The following is an 18,827-nucleotide window of genomic DNA, read 5'->3' on the forward strand; positions in this document are numbered from 1 at the left end:
GCTCAAACCATGTGCTATAATGTGAATTTCGGCTCATACCGTGTGCTATAATGTGAATTTTGGCTCATACCGTGTGCTATAATGTGAATTTTGGCTCATACGTGTGCGATAATGCTAATTTCAGCTCATACTGTGTGATATAATGTGAATTTCTGGTCATACTGTGTGGTATTATGTGTAAGGGGCACCAGTACTAGATAGTATAAAGGGTCCTAATACTGTGGTGCATAATGTGGATAAGGGGTATATGGTGTGGTAAACTACACTGAAGGACACACCCCCTTTTGAGTGGCACGAGTGCATCTTTGGCACTCGCATAGTTACAACCTTCACTTTTCCATACCCCCACTTCAAAATTTCCACTTTGACCACTGTGTACAAATGTGTAGACATGCTGGCCTCTTAGTGCATTTGATATTTCTGCCAGTTTATGTGTAAATGTAGATGATTTGGGGCAATATGCACAGTCTCTATGATTGTGGGGGAAAATTTTTTTTCCACCTGGAGTAGTTGGGCAGCTTGGAAAGCTGAATGATCAGATAGATGTGACAATGTGACTTCTGTAGTTATGTACCCACATGGAAAAATGTATATTAACTTTGTGCAATTTTTATTTAATAAAAAAAAATGGTGGAGAGATCACACTTAGATGGGGGGTGGGTGGTACCTGGTGCAAACAAACAATGAGTACAGACATAGGGCCTAATTCAGACCTGGGGGTATATTTACAAAGATTCGTGTTTTGGCCGTTTTGAAGGGTGTTTGAACTCGAATGGTATCGGGTGCATTTTACTGCAACTTTTTGAATCCTGATACGATCATTCACTAAGCGGCCGAGTTTTGCACAATCGTTTTTTCCGATGTCGATGTGATTCGTAATATCAGGCAGTGTTTTACGGGAGTGATGAGTAAAACACTGCCTGACAAAAAACACAAGGAATCCCGGTCGGATCTGTGAGATCCGTGCAGGGCTTCATTGTGTACCTTAAAAAGTTGTTTAAAGTCTAAAAAATTCTGAAAAAAATTGTGTGGGGTCCCCCCTCCTAAGCACAACCAGCCTCGGGCTCTTTGAGCCGGTCCTGGTAGAAAAAATATAGGGGAAAAAATGACAGGGGTTCCCCCACATTTAATCAACCAGCACCGGGCTCTGCGCCTGGTCCTGGTTCCAAAAATACAGGGGACAAAAAGCGTAGGGGTCCCCCGTATTTTTGAAACCAGCACCGGGCTCCACTAGCTGGGGAGATAATGCCACAGCCGGGGGACACTTTGATATCGGTCCCTGCGGCCGTGCCAGTAAAACCCCAACTATTCATCCCTGGCCGGGGTACCCTGGAGGAGTGGGGACCCCTTCAATCAAGGGGTCTCCACCCTCCAGCCACCCAAGGGCCAGGGGTGAAGCCCGAGGCTGTCCCCCCCATCCAAGGGCGGCGGATGGGGGGCTGATAGCCTTGTGAAAAATTGAGAATATTGTTTTTAGTAGCAGTACTACAAGTCCCAGCAAGCCTCCCCCGCAAGCTGGTACTTGGAGAACCACAAGTACCAGCATGCGGTGGAAAACTGGGCCCGCTGGTACCTGTGGTACTACTACTAAAAAATACCCCCCAAAAAACAGGACACACACACCATGACAGTATAAGTTTATTACATACATGCACACCTCCAAACATACATACTTACCTATGTTCCCACGAGGCTCGGTCCTCTTCTCCATGTAGAATCCTAGGGGTACCTGTGAAAAAAATTATACTCACATAATCCAGTGTACCTTCTGCTCTTTGTATAATCCACGTACTTGGCAAAATAATAAAACGGAAACCCGACCACGCACTAAAAGTGGCCCCATGTTTACACATGGGACCCCTTTCCCCGACTGCCAGGACTCCCCCTGACTCCTGTCAAAGAGGGTCCCTTCAGCCAATCAGGGAGCGCCACGTCGTGGCACTCTCCTGGTTGGCTGTGTGCTCCTGTAGTGTCTGTCAGGCAGCACACGGCACAGATACAATGTAGCGCCTATGCGCTCCATTGTAGCCAATGGTGGGAACTTTGCGGTCAGCGGTTGACCGAAAGTAACCTCACCGCTGACCGCAAAGTTCCCACCATTGGCTACAATGGAGCGCATAGGCGCTACATTGTATCTGTGCCGTGTGCTGCCTGACAGACACTACAGGAGCACACAGCCAATCAGGAGAGTGCCACGACGTGGCGCTCCCTGATTGGCTGAAGGGACCCTCTTTGACAGGAGTCAGGGGGGTCCTGGCAGTCGGGAAAAGGGGTCCTATGTGTAAACATGGGACTCCTTTCAGTGCGTGGTCGGGTTTCCGTTTTATTATTTTGCCAAGTACGTGGATTATACAAAGAGCAGAAGGTACACTGGATTATGTGAGTATAATTTTTTTCACAGGTACCCCTAGGATTCTACATGGAGAAGAGGACCGAGCCTCGTGGGAACATAGGTAAGTATGTATGTTTGGAGGTGTGCATGTATGTAATAAACTTATACTGTCACGGTGTGTGTGTCCTGTGTTTTTGGGGGTATTTTTTTAGTAGTAGTACTACTACAGGTACCAGCGGGCCCGGTTTTCCACCGCATGCTGGTACTTGTGGTTCTCCAAGTACCAGCTTGCGGGGGAGGCTTGCTGGGACTTGTAGTACTGCTACTAAAAACAATATTCACAATTGTTCACAAGGCTATCAGCCCCCCATCCGCCGCCCTTGGATGGGGGGGGGACAGCCTCGGGCTTCACCCCTGGCCCTTGGGTGGCTGGAGGGGGGGGACCCCTTGATTGAAGGGGTCCCCACTCCTCCAGGGTACCCCGGCCAGGGGTGACTAGTTGGGGTTTTAATGGCACGGCCGCAGGGACCGATATCAAAGTGTCCCCCGGCTGTGGCATTATCTTCCCAGCTAGTGGAGCCCGGTGCTGGTTTCAAAAATACGGGGGACCCTTACGCTTTTTGTCCCCCGTATTTTTGGAACCAGGACCAGGCGCAGAGCCCGGTGCTGGTTGATTAAATATGGGGGAACCCCTGTCATTTCCCCCCCCCATATTTTTTTAACCAGGACCGGCTCAAAGAGCCCGAGGCTGGTTATGCTTAGGAGGGGGGACCCCACGCAATTTTTTTTTCCAGATTTTACACTAAACAGACCCTTTCCCATAGATAACCATGCACAGATCTCACGGATCCGTGCATGGTTATCCAAACTCGACTGGAAAAAGCAGGTCTATTTTTTGCTGCTTTTTTTAACGAATCGAAAAAAAAACAGACCCGCACTTGAGCACTCAGAAACTAACACCCAAATACGAATGAATAGTGAATGCCCGTATTCTATGAAATAACAGCCGCGTTTGACCGATGGTCTATTCATTCGTATTTCGGAACGTTGTCATTCAAACCATTACGAATAGACCAGACACTGCCGAGATTGGTGCTTAGTGAATTCCCGGATTGGGACTTAGAAAAAAAAACACAAATCGGCCAAACTCGGATTTTTAGTAAATACTGGCCCTGATCTCTGTTGTGCAAATTCGCAAGGCGGCCAATTATCGATCGACTGTGCATGCTAACGGATCGTAGTGTGCACGCGTGAGGCCAAACTGCAAAAGAATCCAGCTATTATTTTGATCGGTAGGCGTACGCAAGGTGATTGACAGGAAGCGGACATTTGGAGGTGGTAACATCATTTTCTGGGAGTGTCAGGAAAAACGCAGGCGTTCCCAAGCGTTTTTAGGAAGGGTGTGTGACGTCAGCTCCGGCCCCGATCAGCTTGTTTCTATCACACTGTAGGGGTAAGTCCTGGGCTGCGCACAGACTGGAAAAAATATTTGATGGTGAGTGAGTTGTGAACAGATTTGCAGCTGGCCGGCGTTTGCAAAGCTTTTCGCATGGCGTACGCAGACTTGCACGGAGCGATTTTTCACTCTGCCTGGGTGGCAACTATCCGATCGCAGACCTCTGCAAATTCGCAGTGGAGCGAACAGGTCTGAATTAGGCCCTATGACTCTGTATGAACACCGTTGCGATGCGGGTACAGTACAATTTAGATGCATGTACAGAAAAACCCCACTCAACTGCATCCGACATCGATGCAGTTTACGACTCGGAATCAGACCCATTGTCCATACACTATTAGAAATGTTACACACCATTTGCAATCCTTGTTATATTTTTGGTGAGTAAAGCATTGGCTAGAATCAACATATACTGACAGTCAGTGGGACTGATACGTAACCTGTTTCCTTCTAACGCTGTAACATATGATGATGCGTGGTTCCAATCTAACGCTCCTGTACGTGTATTCAGCCATCTGTTCAGCTCCATACTGCATTGCTCTCTGAATCTCAGCAAATAGATGTCTTTGAAAAATTCACAGGCTGAAAAGAGATGGTGAACTAACGGTCCAGTACTGACGTCAATTAAAATCTCTCCTTTAGTGTTACCTGCCAAGAAAGAGTGCAATGATTAAAAAGTTCAATACTGTATGTTATATAACTATTATGAACATTGCTCTGCAATGTGATGTTATAGATACACAACTGTATCACAATAGTCCTGTTACTTCTTAAATGTATGAGAAATGCGGATTCACAACACAATCTCTATACACCATGCAATCTATGGGGCAGATGTATTAACCTGGAGAAGGCATAAGGAAGTGATAAACCAGTGATAGGTGCAAGGTAATAAACGCACCAGCCAATCAGCTCCAATATGTCAATTAACAGGTAGGAGCTGATTGGCTGGTGCATTTATCACATTGCACTTGTCACTGGTTTATCACTTCCTTATGCCGTCTCCAGGCTTAATACATCTGCCCCTATGTTTCCTGTGTGCGTATTGAAACAACTCGGAATTCTGGATCATAATATTTTGTACAGTATTTATGCATAAATAGTGTTTCTCTAGCCCACTATATAAGCCGTCTATTAACTTATTGTGCTTGACATTAACTATAAACTTTAAGATAGCTTATCAACTAAAATAAAGACACAGACACAACTGCATTGGATTAAATGGTCATTGAATTTATTAATTGGAATGACCTCACTCGTAGTGGGTGGCCAGGAAGACGCTACCACTAACCAGCTCTAGTCACGATCTTACAAAATGGTGGTGACTAAACGCCCCAACTGTCATGGGTGCGACTGAAACGCCCCATCTATATATATCAGCATAACCTGTTTTGTGAAGGTCTCACCACCCCTTCCTATAGCAGAGTGAGGACGCTCCCCAAGGAAGCGCCCATCGCCCTCCCACAAGGGCAGGACACACTCGCCGTCCTTCAAAAGGGGTAAGTGCCCCACAACACCACTTATGCTACAAGTGACCGCAGGCCAGTAGCGCCTTCCCGCCCACTAAGTCTGAAAGAAAGATAATAGTAAGCCAAATTGAAGAGAGCCAAATTAGAGAGCCAAATCAAAGGGCCAATAGGGCGGGTGGGTGGGCTTCCAACCGACAAGAGGAAGCAAATCTGGAAGTTTCTACCTTTCATGCACTAAATCACCTCCCCTACACTCACCGATAGGCTGGCCCTAACCAATTACAACTCACTCAAAACTCTGATCTGCCTAGCAACAAAGGACATCTTCAACCAATCACAAAAATTTAATACTCTTATATAGATTTTGTGCCTAGCCAGGCACTGTCCTTATCTAGTAATAGGTTAGGAGTATTACTATACAGGTTGAGTATCCCTTATCCAAAATGCTTGGTACCAGAGGTATTTTGGATATCGGATTTTTACGTATTTTGGAATAATTGCATACCATAATGAGATATCATGGTGATGGGACCTAAGTCTAAGCACAGAATGAATTTATGTTTCATATACACCTTATACACACAGCCTGAAGGTCATTTAATACAATATTTTTAATAACTTTGTGTATTAAACAAAGTTTGTGTACATTGAGTCATCAAAAAACAAAGTTTTCACTATCTCACTCTCACTCAAAAAAGTCCGTATTTCGGAATATTTGGATATGGGATACTCAACCTGTATTACTATAATTGTACAAATGTATATTTTACAGTCTTTTCATCACACTTGCAGAACAACAATACTAATTAACAGTGAGAGATTGAAAGTCTGTGATTGGTTAGCAATCATGTTCTATTTTGACACAAATATCGGATTTCTAGATGACAACTATCTGCCAAAAAAATGTGTAGCAAGTATCTAATATTTTTTGTTTTACATACAATCAAGGCAATTCCTAGTGCCGGATGAGCCGTGCAGCCGCACGAGGCGCCTGAGACCACAGCCAGTGTCTCCTCCAGGCAGTATTCTATGTGGTCTGGCCGTCTGCATGTAATACTGTTAAAAATGTCCCTTCCAAAATGGCGAAGCTGTATCCGCGTCCGAAAAAAGTTGTGGCCTATGTGAAGAGGGGCATGACATCACGGGAGTGCCACGATCACGCCCCACGCACCCCTATTTTTGTCACTGAGGGGGCATGCCCAGCGCTCTGTGGACTGCTGGCATGCCCTCGCAGCCTCTGTCTCCCGTGAATGTACGCTGTGCACATGGGCACTGCATCTATTCACCTCTGCACTGCTAAGCAGAGCAGTGAGTGACAGAAGCCTCCGAACTGCCCCCCCCCCAACCACCACCGTGGGACACTGCGGCCCAAAAAAACGAGACTGTCCCACGAGAATCGGGGCAGTTGGGAGGTATGTTTAATAGAGGCCTAGTCGGTGGATGGAGGCAGGAGCTTCAACAGTGGTCTCTCTGGTCCCCTTAAGTGCCAGGACTAGCGACCCACTGTGAAGAAGGGAACCCCTGACAATGAGCAGGTAGTGTATGTCATCATTTTAAGATGCATTATTACTGTGTGTGTCTGGGGGAGGGCATAATGTGGTGACAGGGGCATGCCCATGGGGGCATAATACGGTGTCATGGGCCTTACTGTGTGGGGCATAATATGATGATAGGTGCATAACTGTGGGGGCATAATATGGTGTCAAGGACATTATTACTTTGTGGGGCATAATATGGTGACAGAGGAATAATTGTGGGGCATAATATGGTGTAAGGGGCATTACAGTGTGGCAAATAATGTGTAAGGGGCATTACTATAAGGAGGAAAAAAGACAAATAATGTAGGGGGCATGAATGAGGATTTTTTCCCCCTAGGTGGTGGCCAATGTCAGGGGGTGCAGGGTGAAATACTGGGATGTAAGGCAGTTTTTTCCTGCAAGGCCACACCCCCTTGCCACGCCCCTGCAATGATTCCGTGCCTCTTTTCGCCGGTTCTCAAATTGTTATTTTAAAATGCCCTTGTGGGGACGCGCAATTTTATTGTTCGCACTGGAAACCAAATTGCCTAGAAACTGCCCTGCATACAATACACATAAAACAAGGTCTCTGATGGGTCAATTCAATTGCAACAGAGTACGCAGCCGTATGAACTTTGAACAAAAATATGCGAGTTATAGGATACAGTAAATGTGGCATATGCATGCACTTGCTCATCCACAGTCTCACGGCTACTTGAATTGACCCCTAAGGTTCAACATACTGTAGAATAGCAGAAGGCTTGCCGTAATCACAATAGAATGGACTCAGACTATGAATAGGATGGTTATAAACATATGATCATGTATAACAGTATGGTGGTTACCATGACACCCACTTTCCACTACAATCATGGAAATGACGCCAGCAGCTGAAGACCACATTAGTAGAAAGAAAAATACATTTGAATTTCCGATATCCAGGTGATAGACAGTGTCTAGTGAGACAGACAGTCAACAGATAGACACCATATGTTAGACAGACATGAGGTGGACAAGGTCAAAAGGTCAATGTGAAAATGGTCGACATAAAAAAGGTAGACACCGTTTTAAAAAAATGTACATGTTTTTGGACTTTTTCCTTCCTTCTGTATATATGTCAGCACAGAGTTGGTTATAAACCTTGTGGCGAGAGCAGCGAACCACCGAGCCCAAAGCGTAGAGAGCGAAGTGAGCCCCACGAGGGGATGCCTTTCTACAATTGGGGGTCCCAGATGACAAAACTATCCACACCAACTATCTTTCCCAAAAATGCAAAAAAATGGTGTCTACTTTTTTATGTCGACCATTTTCATGTCGACCTTTTGACCCTGTTGACCTTTTGACTGCCTAACATGTGGTGTCTATTGACTGTCTAACTAGACACTGTCTATCTATCATCCCACACCCGGAATTTCCATCACATCGGCAACATAATTCTAGATTATACTAATTTGACCCAATAGACAACAATCTCTGCATCATATACTAACAAATCTTCATTTTTTTTAACATGCTTATAATTATAATTATTTTTATGAAGTATTATTGATGTTTTGTTTTTAATTGTTTTTTTTTTCATGACTATTCCACTCTCTTTTTTGATACATTTCAATTATCTCCTATATAATAGCCCAGATCTGTGACTCTGGGGAACATTTACTAAGCAGTGATAAGAGCGGAGAAGTGAGCCAGTGGAGAAATTTCCCCATCAACCAATCAGCAGCTCTGTATCATTTTATAGTATGCAAATTATAGATGTTACTTCAGTGCTGATTGGTTGCCATGGGCAACTTCTCCACTGGCTCACTTCTCCACTCTTATCACTGCTTAGTAAATGTACCTCTCTGTGCCTGTGTCTATAAACTGGGCGTGGCTAGGTGCTCTCATTCGGTTAGCAACAGGTCTATCACAACCAGTCCACAGCTGATTGGCCGAGAAATGGCCTCCCACACAGGTTACATCCAATGGCAGGGTCTGCCCTTTGGCTGCTGTGTGTTCCCAGAACAGAATTAACAATGGGGCTGATGGAGCTGCATCTCCAGGTCCACACCCCAAAATAGGCCCACTACATCTGCAGCAATATACCCTCCAACAATTTACACATAAAAATCGCTCCAAATTCGAAAAGGGGGCGTGGCCATGGGTAAAGTGCCGTGGTCGCGCCCCTTTTCCTATACTTTCAATGGGAGTTTGGAGAGCCAAATATCTGTACAGACCATAAAAAAAAGTCACTGTACCTGCCAAAAGGTGCAGCTGGAGGGTATGCCACTGCATCTGCAACAAGTCTCTGCACTGTAGAAAGGGGAAAAAAAAATCCTTTTACTGCAGCGTACTATGGGGGTCATTCCGACCCGTTCACACACTGCACTTTTTCGCAGCCGTGTGAACGGGTCAGAACTGCGCATGCACGTGGCGGCAATGCGCAGGTGTGTCGCTGCTCGCCTGGAAGCGACGAGAATAACGAAGAAAGCGGTTGCAGTGGCGAATGCAAGAAGATTGACAGGAAGAGGCCGGCCGGAGGCGTCAACTGAACGTTTTTAGGGAGTGTCTGTCCAAACGCAGGCGTGCCCAGCCGTTTCCAGGGAGGGATCCTGAAATCAGCTCCGTCCTGAATGATCACAGTGGGTGAGTAAGTCCTGAGCTATGCAGAGACTGCAAAAACTTTTGTTTGTGCAACTCTCTGCACAAGCGTTTGTAGCCCTGCACAGCGATTCCCCCCTCCCCTGTAGGCGGCGACTACCTGATCGCAGCAGTGCTAAAAGTAGCCTTCTATTGATCAGGTCGGAATGACCCCCTATGTCCTGCTGCCAGTCCACCTGCCCCCCTCCGGCATCAACAATCCCCACTCCCTAGCCGCGGCACAGGTGGAACAAAAGCTGCTGCGGCAAATGGCATAGATGTGTCTGAAAGCGGTGCAGCGGAAGGCTTTCAGAGCCCTCCCTACGCCTACTCCCATACTCTCTGAGTCCCGGAGCCTCCTCTGCGCATGATGTCACAGAAGTGCCTCCACGCCACAGCCGCGCCCAGAACACAGCACCTGGGCTGCCGGCCTGGAAGCTCCGAGATGGCTAATGTAACGGATAGAGTGGGTGATATTGCGAAGAGTAATGTCTGGACGCTGAATCAATGTAAAAGGTGACAGTGCTGTGCAGTGCAGTGGGTGTGCAGTGTCACTGACACTGCACAGCACTCACACCTTTTACATTGATTCAGCGAGTAAGTCAGTTCTGCCAGCTAGTCACTATTGTTAGCGCTGGTGTCCCAACATGCCGCATTACAGTGAAGTAGAAGCACTAAATAAACTACAGCTCCCAGCACCTCTTAGCGCCAAAACATTCCGGCCCTTAGGGCTTCTGGGAGCTGTAATTTATTTAGTGCATCTACTTCCCTGCAATGCGGCGCGTTGGGACACCGGCGCTAACAATAGTGACTGGCTGCTTGGCTGCTGTGCGAGTCTCCGGGAGAGCCACTGCCAAAGGGAGGACAGCAGCTTAGCTGCTTCCAGGAGGAGAAGCAGGAGAAACATTACCCCACTCGCAGTACCTCCGGCCCCCATCCGCAGCACCCCCACACTCCCCCTCCACAACCCACGGTGGCTCAGGACCCACTCCCCCACCCGCAGCACCCCTGCAATACCCCCTCCCCCACTTGTGGCACCACTACACCCGCCCCTCCCCACCCGAAACTGCTCCTACCCCCCCGCGGTGGCTCCGGACCCCCACCCACGGCACACGCCTCTCCCCCACCCGCACCACCACTGCACCGGCCCCATCCGTGGCACCACTGCAACTGCCCCTCCCACACCCGTGGAACCCCCGGACCCCCTCCCCCATCCGCGGCACTCCTGGACCCCCTCCCCCATCTGCGCCTCCCCCGCACCCGCCACTCCCCCAACCACAGCACCTACTAGGTGATTCATCAGGCCCTGCATGCACTGTTCACGCCGTTGCAAGGGGCTACGACCCCTTAACCATCGCACGCCCTTTGTCCGTGCAATATTTAACCACTCACACAATTATGATTGAAGGTAATACTCCATATAATACAAATATTGTATGCCACATGGGCGTACAAGGGTTAAATGGGCGTAGCCCCGTACGACGGTGTGAAGAGCGCCCGTAGGGCACGATGAATCACCTAGTTCATTTATAAGTGACTCAAACGCTACAATTGATTTCATTATTAGACCACATGCAAAGCATTGATTTTTCGACCTCCAGAATTATGAAAAAAATAGCCACAATATAAATCATCAGAAGTTGTGTAATATTAAAAGTCACTAAGATAATATTTACATGAAGTATGCATGTTAATATGAATATCGCAACATGAAATAATAAATGTCAATAAACTTTATTTAAAATAATAATTATTGGTGTTAACCATTGTGGAATAAGACAGTGATGTAAACGGGTTGGGTATGTGTGCCTAGCGGGCAGGAGATTCGCGTGATAATTCTAGCAGTCAAATCCAGAGATAAGTATGGGAAAAATGGGGAAATCTTTCTGTACCCCCCAAAAAGAACAAATTAATGTATGAAAACATTATATAAGTCTAGTGGCGATAATAAAACATTTGGTGTCATTCAGGGGGACATTTACTAAGCAGTGATAAGAGCGGAGAAGTGAGCCAGTGGAGAAATTGCCCCATCAGACAATCAGCAGCCATGTATAATTTTATAGTATGCAAATTATAGCTGTTACTTCAGTGCTACTTGGTTGCCATGAGTAACTTCTCCACTGGCTCACTTCTCCGCTCTTATCACTGCTTAGTAAACGTCCCACTAAGGGGGTCATTCCGAGTTGTTCGCTCATTATAAATTTTCGCAACGGAGCGAATAGTAGCAAACTGTGCATGCGCATGGTATGCAGTGCGCCTGCGCCAAGTTATTTAACACAATAGTTTGGTATTTTACTCACGGCGTAACAAAGCTTTTCCATCGCTCTGCTGATCGTAGTGTGATTGACAGGAAGTGGGTGTTTCTGGGCGGAAACTGGCCGTTTTATGGGAGTGTGCAGAAAAACGCACGCGTGCTAGTTGAAAACGCAGGAGTGTCTGCAGAAACGGAGGAGTGGCTGGGCGAACGCTGGGTGTGTTGTGATGTCAAACCAGGAACGAAACTGACTGAACTGATCTCAATGGAAGAGTAAGTCTCAGAAACTGCGGGTTAATCGTTACGAGAAAATTAGCGAAGCTTTCGTTAGCAAATTTGCTATGCTAAGACACACTCCCAGTAAGCAGCAGCTTAGCATGTGCAATCTTGCTAAAATCCGCCGATAGCGAAAATCTCGGAATCACCCCCTAAATCGGGTCACATGGCTGTTATATGCATTTTTTTTTTAAATGTGAATAAATGATAGAAAGCTATTTTTTTTTCAGCTAAACAAGTGCTCTCACTAAATGTGGGGTACATAAAAATGGGTATAAGTGTATATTTGGGTCATTTTAGGGGACTTTAAAAAAAAGTGGCTTACACCCACCTACAAGTCTAAAAACACTTGTCCCACTCGTAAATATGGTGGCCAATCCCAGGATTGGGCTCGGTGGGATCCCGGCCTAAAATTGGCTGGGATTCAATCCTGGGATTGAAGCTTCCAATCCCTGGGATTTCGGGATTGGCCAGCAACCTATTTTTGGATCTGACGGGCAGCGTTGAGCGTCCTCAGAACGTTCAGACGCTGCCCGGCTCCCTCTGCTCACCTGCCCCAGCTTTGATTGTAGCATGTATCCTCTGGCAGTGAGATCCGGCGGCTGCACAGCGTGACCTCTGACTTTACGTCACGCTGCGCAGCCGCAGGACCTCACCGGCGCACTGCCTGCTCAGCTTCCAGGACGTGACGGAAGTGTCCCTCCCATCCGCCCGGTGAGATAGTTCTGCTTTATCTGACCTGGGCAGGGCGGGGCGAGGACTACGACACTGAAATGCAGCCAATTCCGGGTATCTCGGGATTGAACATTTTTCAAACCTGATTCCTGGGATTGAAAAAAATGGCCCGGGATTGGCCACCCCACTCATGAAGCACCGCAATATACAGTACCTGTTCCACACCTTCTACCTCAATTTCCATCACTTTGCTTTTTTTACCCCAAAACTGACGTCACTATTGGCCAATTAAAAATAATTGAAGAAACTAGAGATGTGCACTTGAAATTTTTCTGGTTTCGTGTTTTGGTTTTGGGTTCGGTTCCGCGGCAGTGTTTTGGGTTCGACCGCGTTTTGGCAAAACCTCACCGAATTTTTTTTGTCGGATTCGGGTGTGTTTTGGATTCGGGTGTTTTTTTCAAAAAACACTAAAAAACAGCTTAAATCATAGAATTTGGGGGTCATTTTGATCCCAAAGTATTATTAACCTCAAAAACCATAAATTCCACTCATTTTCAGTCTATTCTGAATACCTCACACCTCACAATATTATTTTTAGTCCTAAAATTTGCACCGAGGTCGCTGGATGACTAAGCTAAGCGACCCTAGTGGCCGACACAAACACCTGGCCCATCTAGGAGTGGCACTGCAGTGTCACGCAGGATGGCCCTTCCAAAAAACACTCCCCAAACAGCACATGACGCAAAGAAAAAAAGAGGCGCAATGAGGTAGCTGTGTGAGTAAGCTAAGCGACCCTAGTGGCCGACACAAACACCTGGCCCATCTAGGAGTGGCACTGCAGTGTCACGCAGGATGGCCCTTCCAAAAAACACTCCCCAAACAGCACATGACGCAAAGAAAAAAAGAGGCGCAATGAGGTAGCTGTGTGAGTAAGATAAGCGACCCTAGTGGCCGACACAAACACCTGGCCCATCTAGGAGTGTCACTGCAGTGTCACGCAGGATGGCCCTTCCAAAAAACACTCCCCAAACAGCACATGACGCAAAGAAAAATTAAAGAAAAAAGAGGTGCAAGATGGAATTGTCCTTGGGCCCTCCCACCCACCCTTATGTTGTATAAACAGGACATGCACACTTTAACCAACCCATCATTTCAGTGACAGGGTCTGCCACACGACTGTGACTGAAATGACGGGTTGGTTTGGACCCCCACCAAAAAAGAAGCAATTAATCTCTCCTTGCACAAACTGGCTCTACAGAGGCAAGATGTCCACCTCATCATCATCCTCCGATATATCACCGTGTACATCCCCCTCCTCACAGATTATCAATTCGTCCCCACTGGAATCCACCATCTCAGCTCCCTGTGTACTTTGTGGAGGCAATTGCTGCTGGTCAATGTCTCCACGGAGGAATTGATTATAATTCATTTTAATGAACATCATCTTCTCCACATTTTCTGGAAGTAACCTCGTACGCCGATTGCTGACAAGGTGAGCGGCGGCACTAAACACTCTTTCGGAGTACACACTTGTGGGAGGGCAACTTAGGTAGAATAAAGCCAGTTTGTGCAAGGGCCTCCAAATTGCCTCTTTTTCCTGCCAGTATAAGTACGGACTGTCTGACGTGCCTACTTGGATGCGGTCACTCATATAATCCTCCACCATTCTTTCAATGGGGAGAGAATCATATGCAGTGACAGTAGACGACATGTCCGTAATCGTTGTCAGGTCCTTCAGTCCGGACCAGATGTCAGCATCAGCAGTCGCTCCAGACTGCCCTGCATCACCGCCAGCGGGTGGGCTCGGAATTCTGAGCCTTTTCCTCGCACCCCCAGTTGCGGGAGAATGTGAAGGAGGAGATGTTGACAGGTCGCGTTCCGCTTGACTTGACAATTTTCTCACCAGCAGGTCTTTGAACCCCAGCAGACTTGTGTCTGCCGGAAAGAGAGATCCAAGGTAGGTTTTAAATCTAGGATCGAGCACGGTGGCCAAAATGTAGTGATCTGATTTCAACAGATTGACCACCCGTGAATCCTTGTTAAGCGAATTAAGGGCTCCATCCACAAGTCCCACATGCCTAGCGGAATCGCTCCGTGTTAGCTCCTCCTTCAATGTCTCCAGCTTCTTCTGCAAAAGCCTGATGAGGGGAATGACCTGACTCAGGCTGGCAGTGTCTGAACTGACTTCACGTGTGGCAAGTTCAAAGGGCAGCAGAACCTTGCACAACGTTGAAATCATTCTCCACTGCGCTTGAGACAGGTGCATTCCACCTCCTATATCGTGCTGAATTGTATAGGCTTGAATGGCCTTTTGCTGCTCCTCCAACCTCTGAAGCATATATAGGGTTGAATTCCATCTCGTTACCACTTCTTGCTTCAGATGATGGCAGGGCAGGTTCAGGTGTTTTTGGTGGTGCTCCAGTCTTCTGTACGTGGTGCCTGTACGCCGAAAGTGTCCCGCAATTCTTCTGGCCACCGACAGCATCTCTTGCACGCCCCTGTCGTTTTTTAAAAAATTCTGCACCACCAAATTCAAGGTATGTGCAAAACATGGGACGTGCTGGAATTTGCCCATATTTAATGCACACACAATATTGCTGGCGTTGTCCGATGCCACAAATCCACAGGAGAGTCCAATTGGGGTAAGCCATTCCGCGATGATCTTCCTCAGTTGCCGTAAGAGGTTTTCAGCTGTGTGCGTATTCTGGAAACCGGTGATACAAAGCGTAGCCTGCCTAGGAAAGAGTTGGCATTTGCGAGATGCTGCTACTGGTGCCGCCGCTGCTGTTCTTGCGGTGGGAGTCCATACATCTACCCAGTGGGCTGTCACAGTCATATAGTCCTGACCCTGCCCTGCTCCACTTGTCCACATGTCCGTGGTTAAGTGGACATTGGGTACAACTGCATTTTTTAGGACACTGGTGAGTCTTTTTCTGACGTCCGTGTACATTCTCGGTATCGCCTGCCTAGAGAAGTGGAACCTAGATGGTATTTGGTAACGGGGGCACACTACCTCAAGAAATTGTCTAGTTCCCTGTGAACTAACGGCGGATACCGGATGCACGTCTAACACCAACATAGTTGTCAAGGCCTCAGTTATCCGCTTTGCAACAGGATGACTGCTGTGATATTTCATCTTCCTCGCAAAGGACTGTTGGACAGTCAATTGCTTGGTGGAAGTAGTAAAAGTGGGCTTACGACTTCCCCTCTGGGATGACCATCGACTCCCAGCAGCAACAACAGCAGCGCCAGCAGCAGTAGGCGTTACACGCAAGGATGCATCGGAGGAATCCCAGGCAGGAGAGGACTCGTCAGAATTGCCAGTGACATGGCCTGCAGGACTATTGGCATTCCTGGGGAAGGAGGAAATTGACACTGAGGGAGTTGGTGGGGTGGTTTACGTGAGCTTGGTTACAAGAGGAAGGGATTTACTGGTCAGTGGACTGCTTCCGCTGTCGCCCAAAGTTTTTGAACTTGTCACTGACTTATTATGAATGCGCTGCAGGTGACGTATAAGGGAGGATGTTCCGAGGTGGTTAACGTCCTTACCCCTACTTATTACAGCTTGACAAAGGCAACACACGGCTTGACAAATGTTGTCCGCATTTCTGTTGAAATACTTCCACACAGAAGAGCTGATTTTTTTGGTATTTTCACCAGGCATGTCAATGGCCATATTCCTCCCACGGACAACAGGTGTCTCCCCGGGTGCCTGACTTAAACAAACCACCTCACCATCAGAATCCTCCTTGTCAATTTCCTCCCCAGCGCCAGCAACACCCATATCCTCCTCATCCTGGTGTACTTCAACACTGACATCTTCAATCTGACTATCAGGAACTGGACTGCGGGTGCTCCTTCCAGCACTTGCAGGGGGCGTGCAAATGGTGGAAGGCGCATGCTCTTCGCGTCCAGTGTTGGGAAGGTCAGGCATCGCAACCGACACAATTGGACTCTCCTTGTGGATTTGTGATTTCGAAGAACGCACAGTTCTTTGCGGTGCTTTTGCCAGCTTGAGTCTTTTCATTTTTCTAGCGAGAGGCTGAGTGCTTCCATCCTCATGTGAAGCTGAACCACTAGCCATGAACATAGGCCAGAGCCTCAGCCGTTCCTTGCCACTCCGTGTGGTAAATGGCATATTGGCAAGTTTACGCTTCTCCTCCGACAATTTTATTTTAGATTTTTGAGTCCTTTTTTTACTGATATTTGGTGTTTTGGATTTTACATGCTCTGTACTATGACATTGGGCATCGGCCTTGGCAGACGACGTTGCTGGCATTTCATCGTCTCGGCCATGACTAGTGGCAGCAGCTTCAGCACGAGGTGGAAGTCGATCTTGATCTTTCCCTAATTTTGGAACCTCAACATTTTTGTTCTCCATATTTTAATAGGCACAACTAAAAGGCACCTCAGGTAAACAATGGAGATGGATGGATACTAGTATACTTATGGATGGACTGCCGAGTGCCGACACAGAGGTAGCTACAGCCGTGGACTAACGTACTGTGTCTGCTGCTAATATAGACTGGATGATTGATAATGAGATGAAATCAATATATATATGTATGTATATATAATATCACTAGTACTGCAGCCTGACAGGTAGATAATATATTTATTAGGTAATGATGACTGATGACGGACCTGCTGGACACTGTCAGCTCAGCAGCACCGCAGACTGCTACAGTAAGCTACTATACTATAGTAGTATGTACAAAGAAGAACGAAAAAAAAAAAAACCACGGGTAGGTGGTATACAATTATGGATGGACTGCCGAGTGCCGACACAGAGGTAGCTACAGCCGTGGACTAACGTACTGTGTCTGCTGCTAATATAGACTGGATGATTGATAATGAGATGAAATCAATATATATATGTATGTATATATAATATCACTAGTACTGCAGCCGGACAGGTAGATAATATATTTATTAGGTAATGATGACTGATGACGGACCTGCTGGACACTGTCAGCTCAGCAGCACCGCAGACTGCTACAGTAAGCTACTATACTCTATAGTAGTATGTACAAAGAAGAAAGAAAAAAAAAAACCACGGGTAGGTGGTATACAATTATGGATGGACTGCCGAGTGCCGACACAGAGGTAGCTACAGCCGTGGACTAACGTACTGTGTCTGCTGCTAATATAGACTGGATGATTGATAATGAGATGAAATCAATATATATATGTATGTATATATAATATCACTAGTACTGCAGCCGGACAGGTAGATAATATATTTATTAGGTAATGATGACTGATGACGGACCTGCTGGACACTGTCAGCTCAGCAGCACCGCAGACTGCTACAGTAAGCTACTATACTATAGTAGTATGTACAAAGAAGAACGAAAAAAAAAAAAACACGGGTAGGTGGTATACAATTATGGATGGGCTGCTGAGTGCCGACACAGAGGTAGCTACAGCCGTGGACTAACGTACTGTGTCTGCTGCTAATATAGACTGGATGATTGATAATGAGATGAAATCAATATATATATGTATGTATATATAATATCACTAGTACTGCAGCCGGACAGGTAGATAATATATTTATTAGGTAATGATGACTGATGACGGACCTGCTGGACACTGTCAGCTCAGCAGCACCGCAGACTGCTACAGTAAGCTACTATACTCTATAGTAGTATGTACAAAGAAGAAAGAAAAAAAAAAAAACCACGGGTAGGTGGTATACAATTATGGATGGACTGCCGAGTGCCGACACAGAGGTAGCTACAGCCATGGACTACCGTACTGTACTGTGTCTGCTGCTAATATAGACTGGATGATAATGAGATGTAGTATGTATAAAGAAGAAAAAAAAAAACACGGGTAGGTGGTATACAATTATGGATGGACTGCCGAGTGCCGACACAGAGGTAGCTACAGCCGTGGACTACCGTACTGTACTGTGTCTGCTGCTAATATAGACTGGATGATAATGAGATGTAGTATGTATAAAGAAGAAAGAAAAAAAAAACACGGGTAGGTGGTATACAATTATGGACGGACTGCCGAGTGCCGACACAGAGGTAGCTACAGCCGTGGACTACCGTACTGTACTGTGTCTGCTGCTAATATAGACTGGTTGATAATGAGATGTAGTATGTATAAAGAAGAAAGAAAAAAAAACCACGGGTAGGTGGTATACAATTATGGACGGACTGCCGAGTGCCGACACAGAGGTAGCTACAGCCGTGGACTACCGTACTGTACTGTGTCT

At 46.7% G+C, this 18,827-nt stretch overlaps 1 protein-coding gene across 1 annotated transcript in view; it reads right to left on the reverse strand.

The window, feature by feature from the left end:
- The window catches only part of LOC134965334 (nicotinamide N-methyltransferase-like), a 45,784-nt gene that overhangs the window by 16,180 nt on the left and 10,777 nt on the right, over positions 1-18,827 (reverse strand). The window contains exon 2 of the mRNA XM_063941806.1: positions 4,229-4,436. Within this exon, the coding sequence (XP_063797876.1) occupies positions 4,229-4,436 (208 nt within the window). The remainder of the gene's footprint in view (positions 1-4,228; positions 4,437-18,827) is intronic.

Source organism: Pseudophryne corroboree, chromosome 10, assembly GCF_028390025.1.
Source record: "Pseudophryne corroboree isolate aPseCor3 chromosome 10, aPseCor3.hap2, whole genome shotgun sequence".
Taxonomy (NCBI): domain Eukaryota; kingdom Metazoa; phylum Chordata; class Amphibia; order Anura; family Myobatrachidae; genus Pseudophryne; species Pseudophryne corroboree.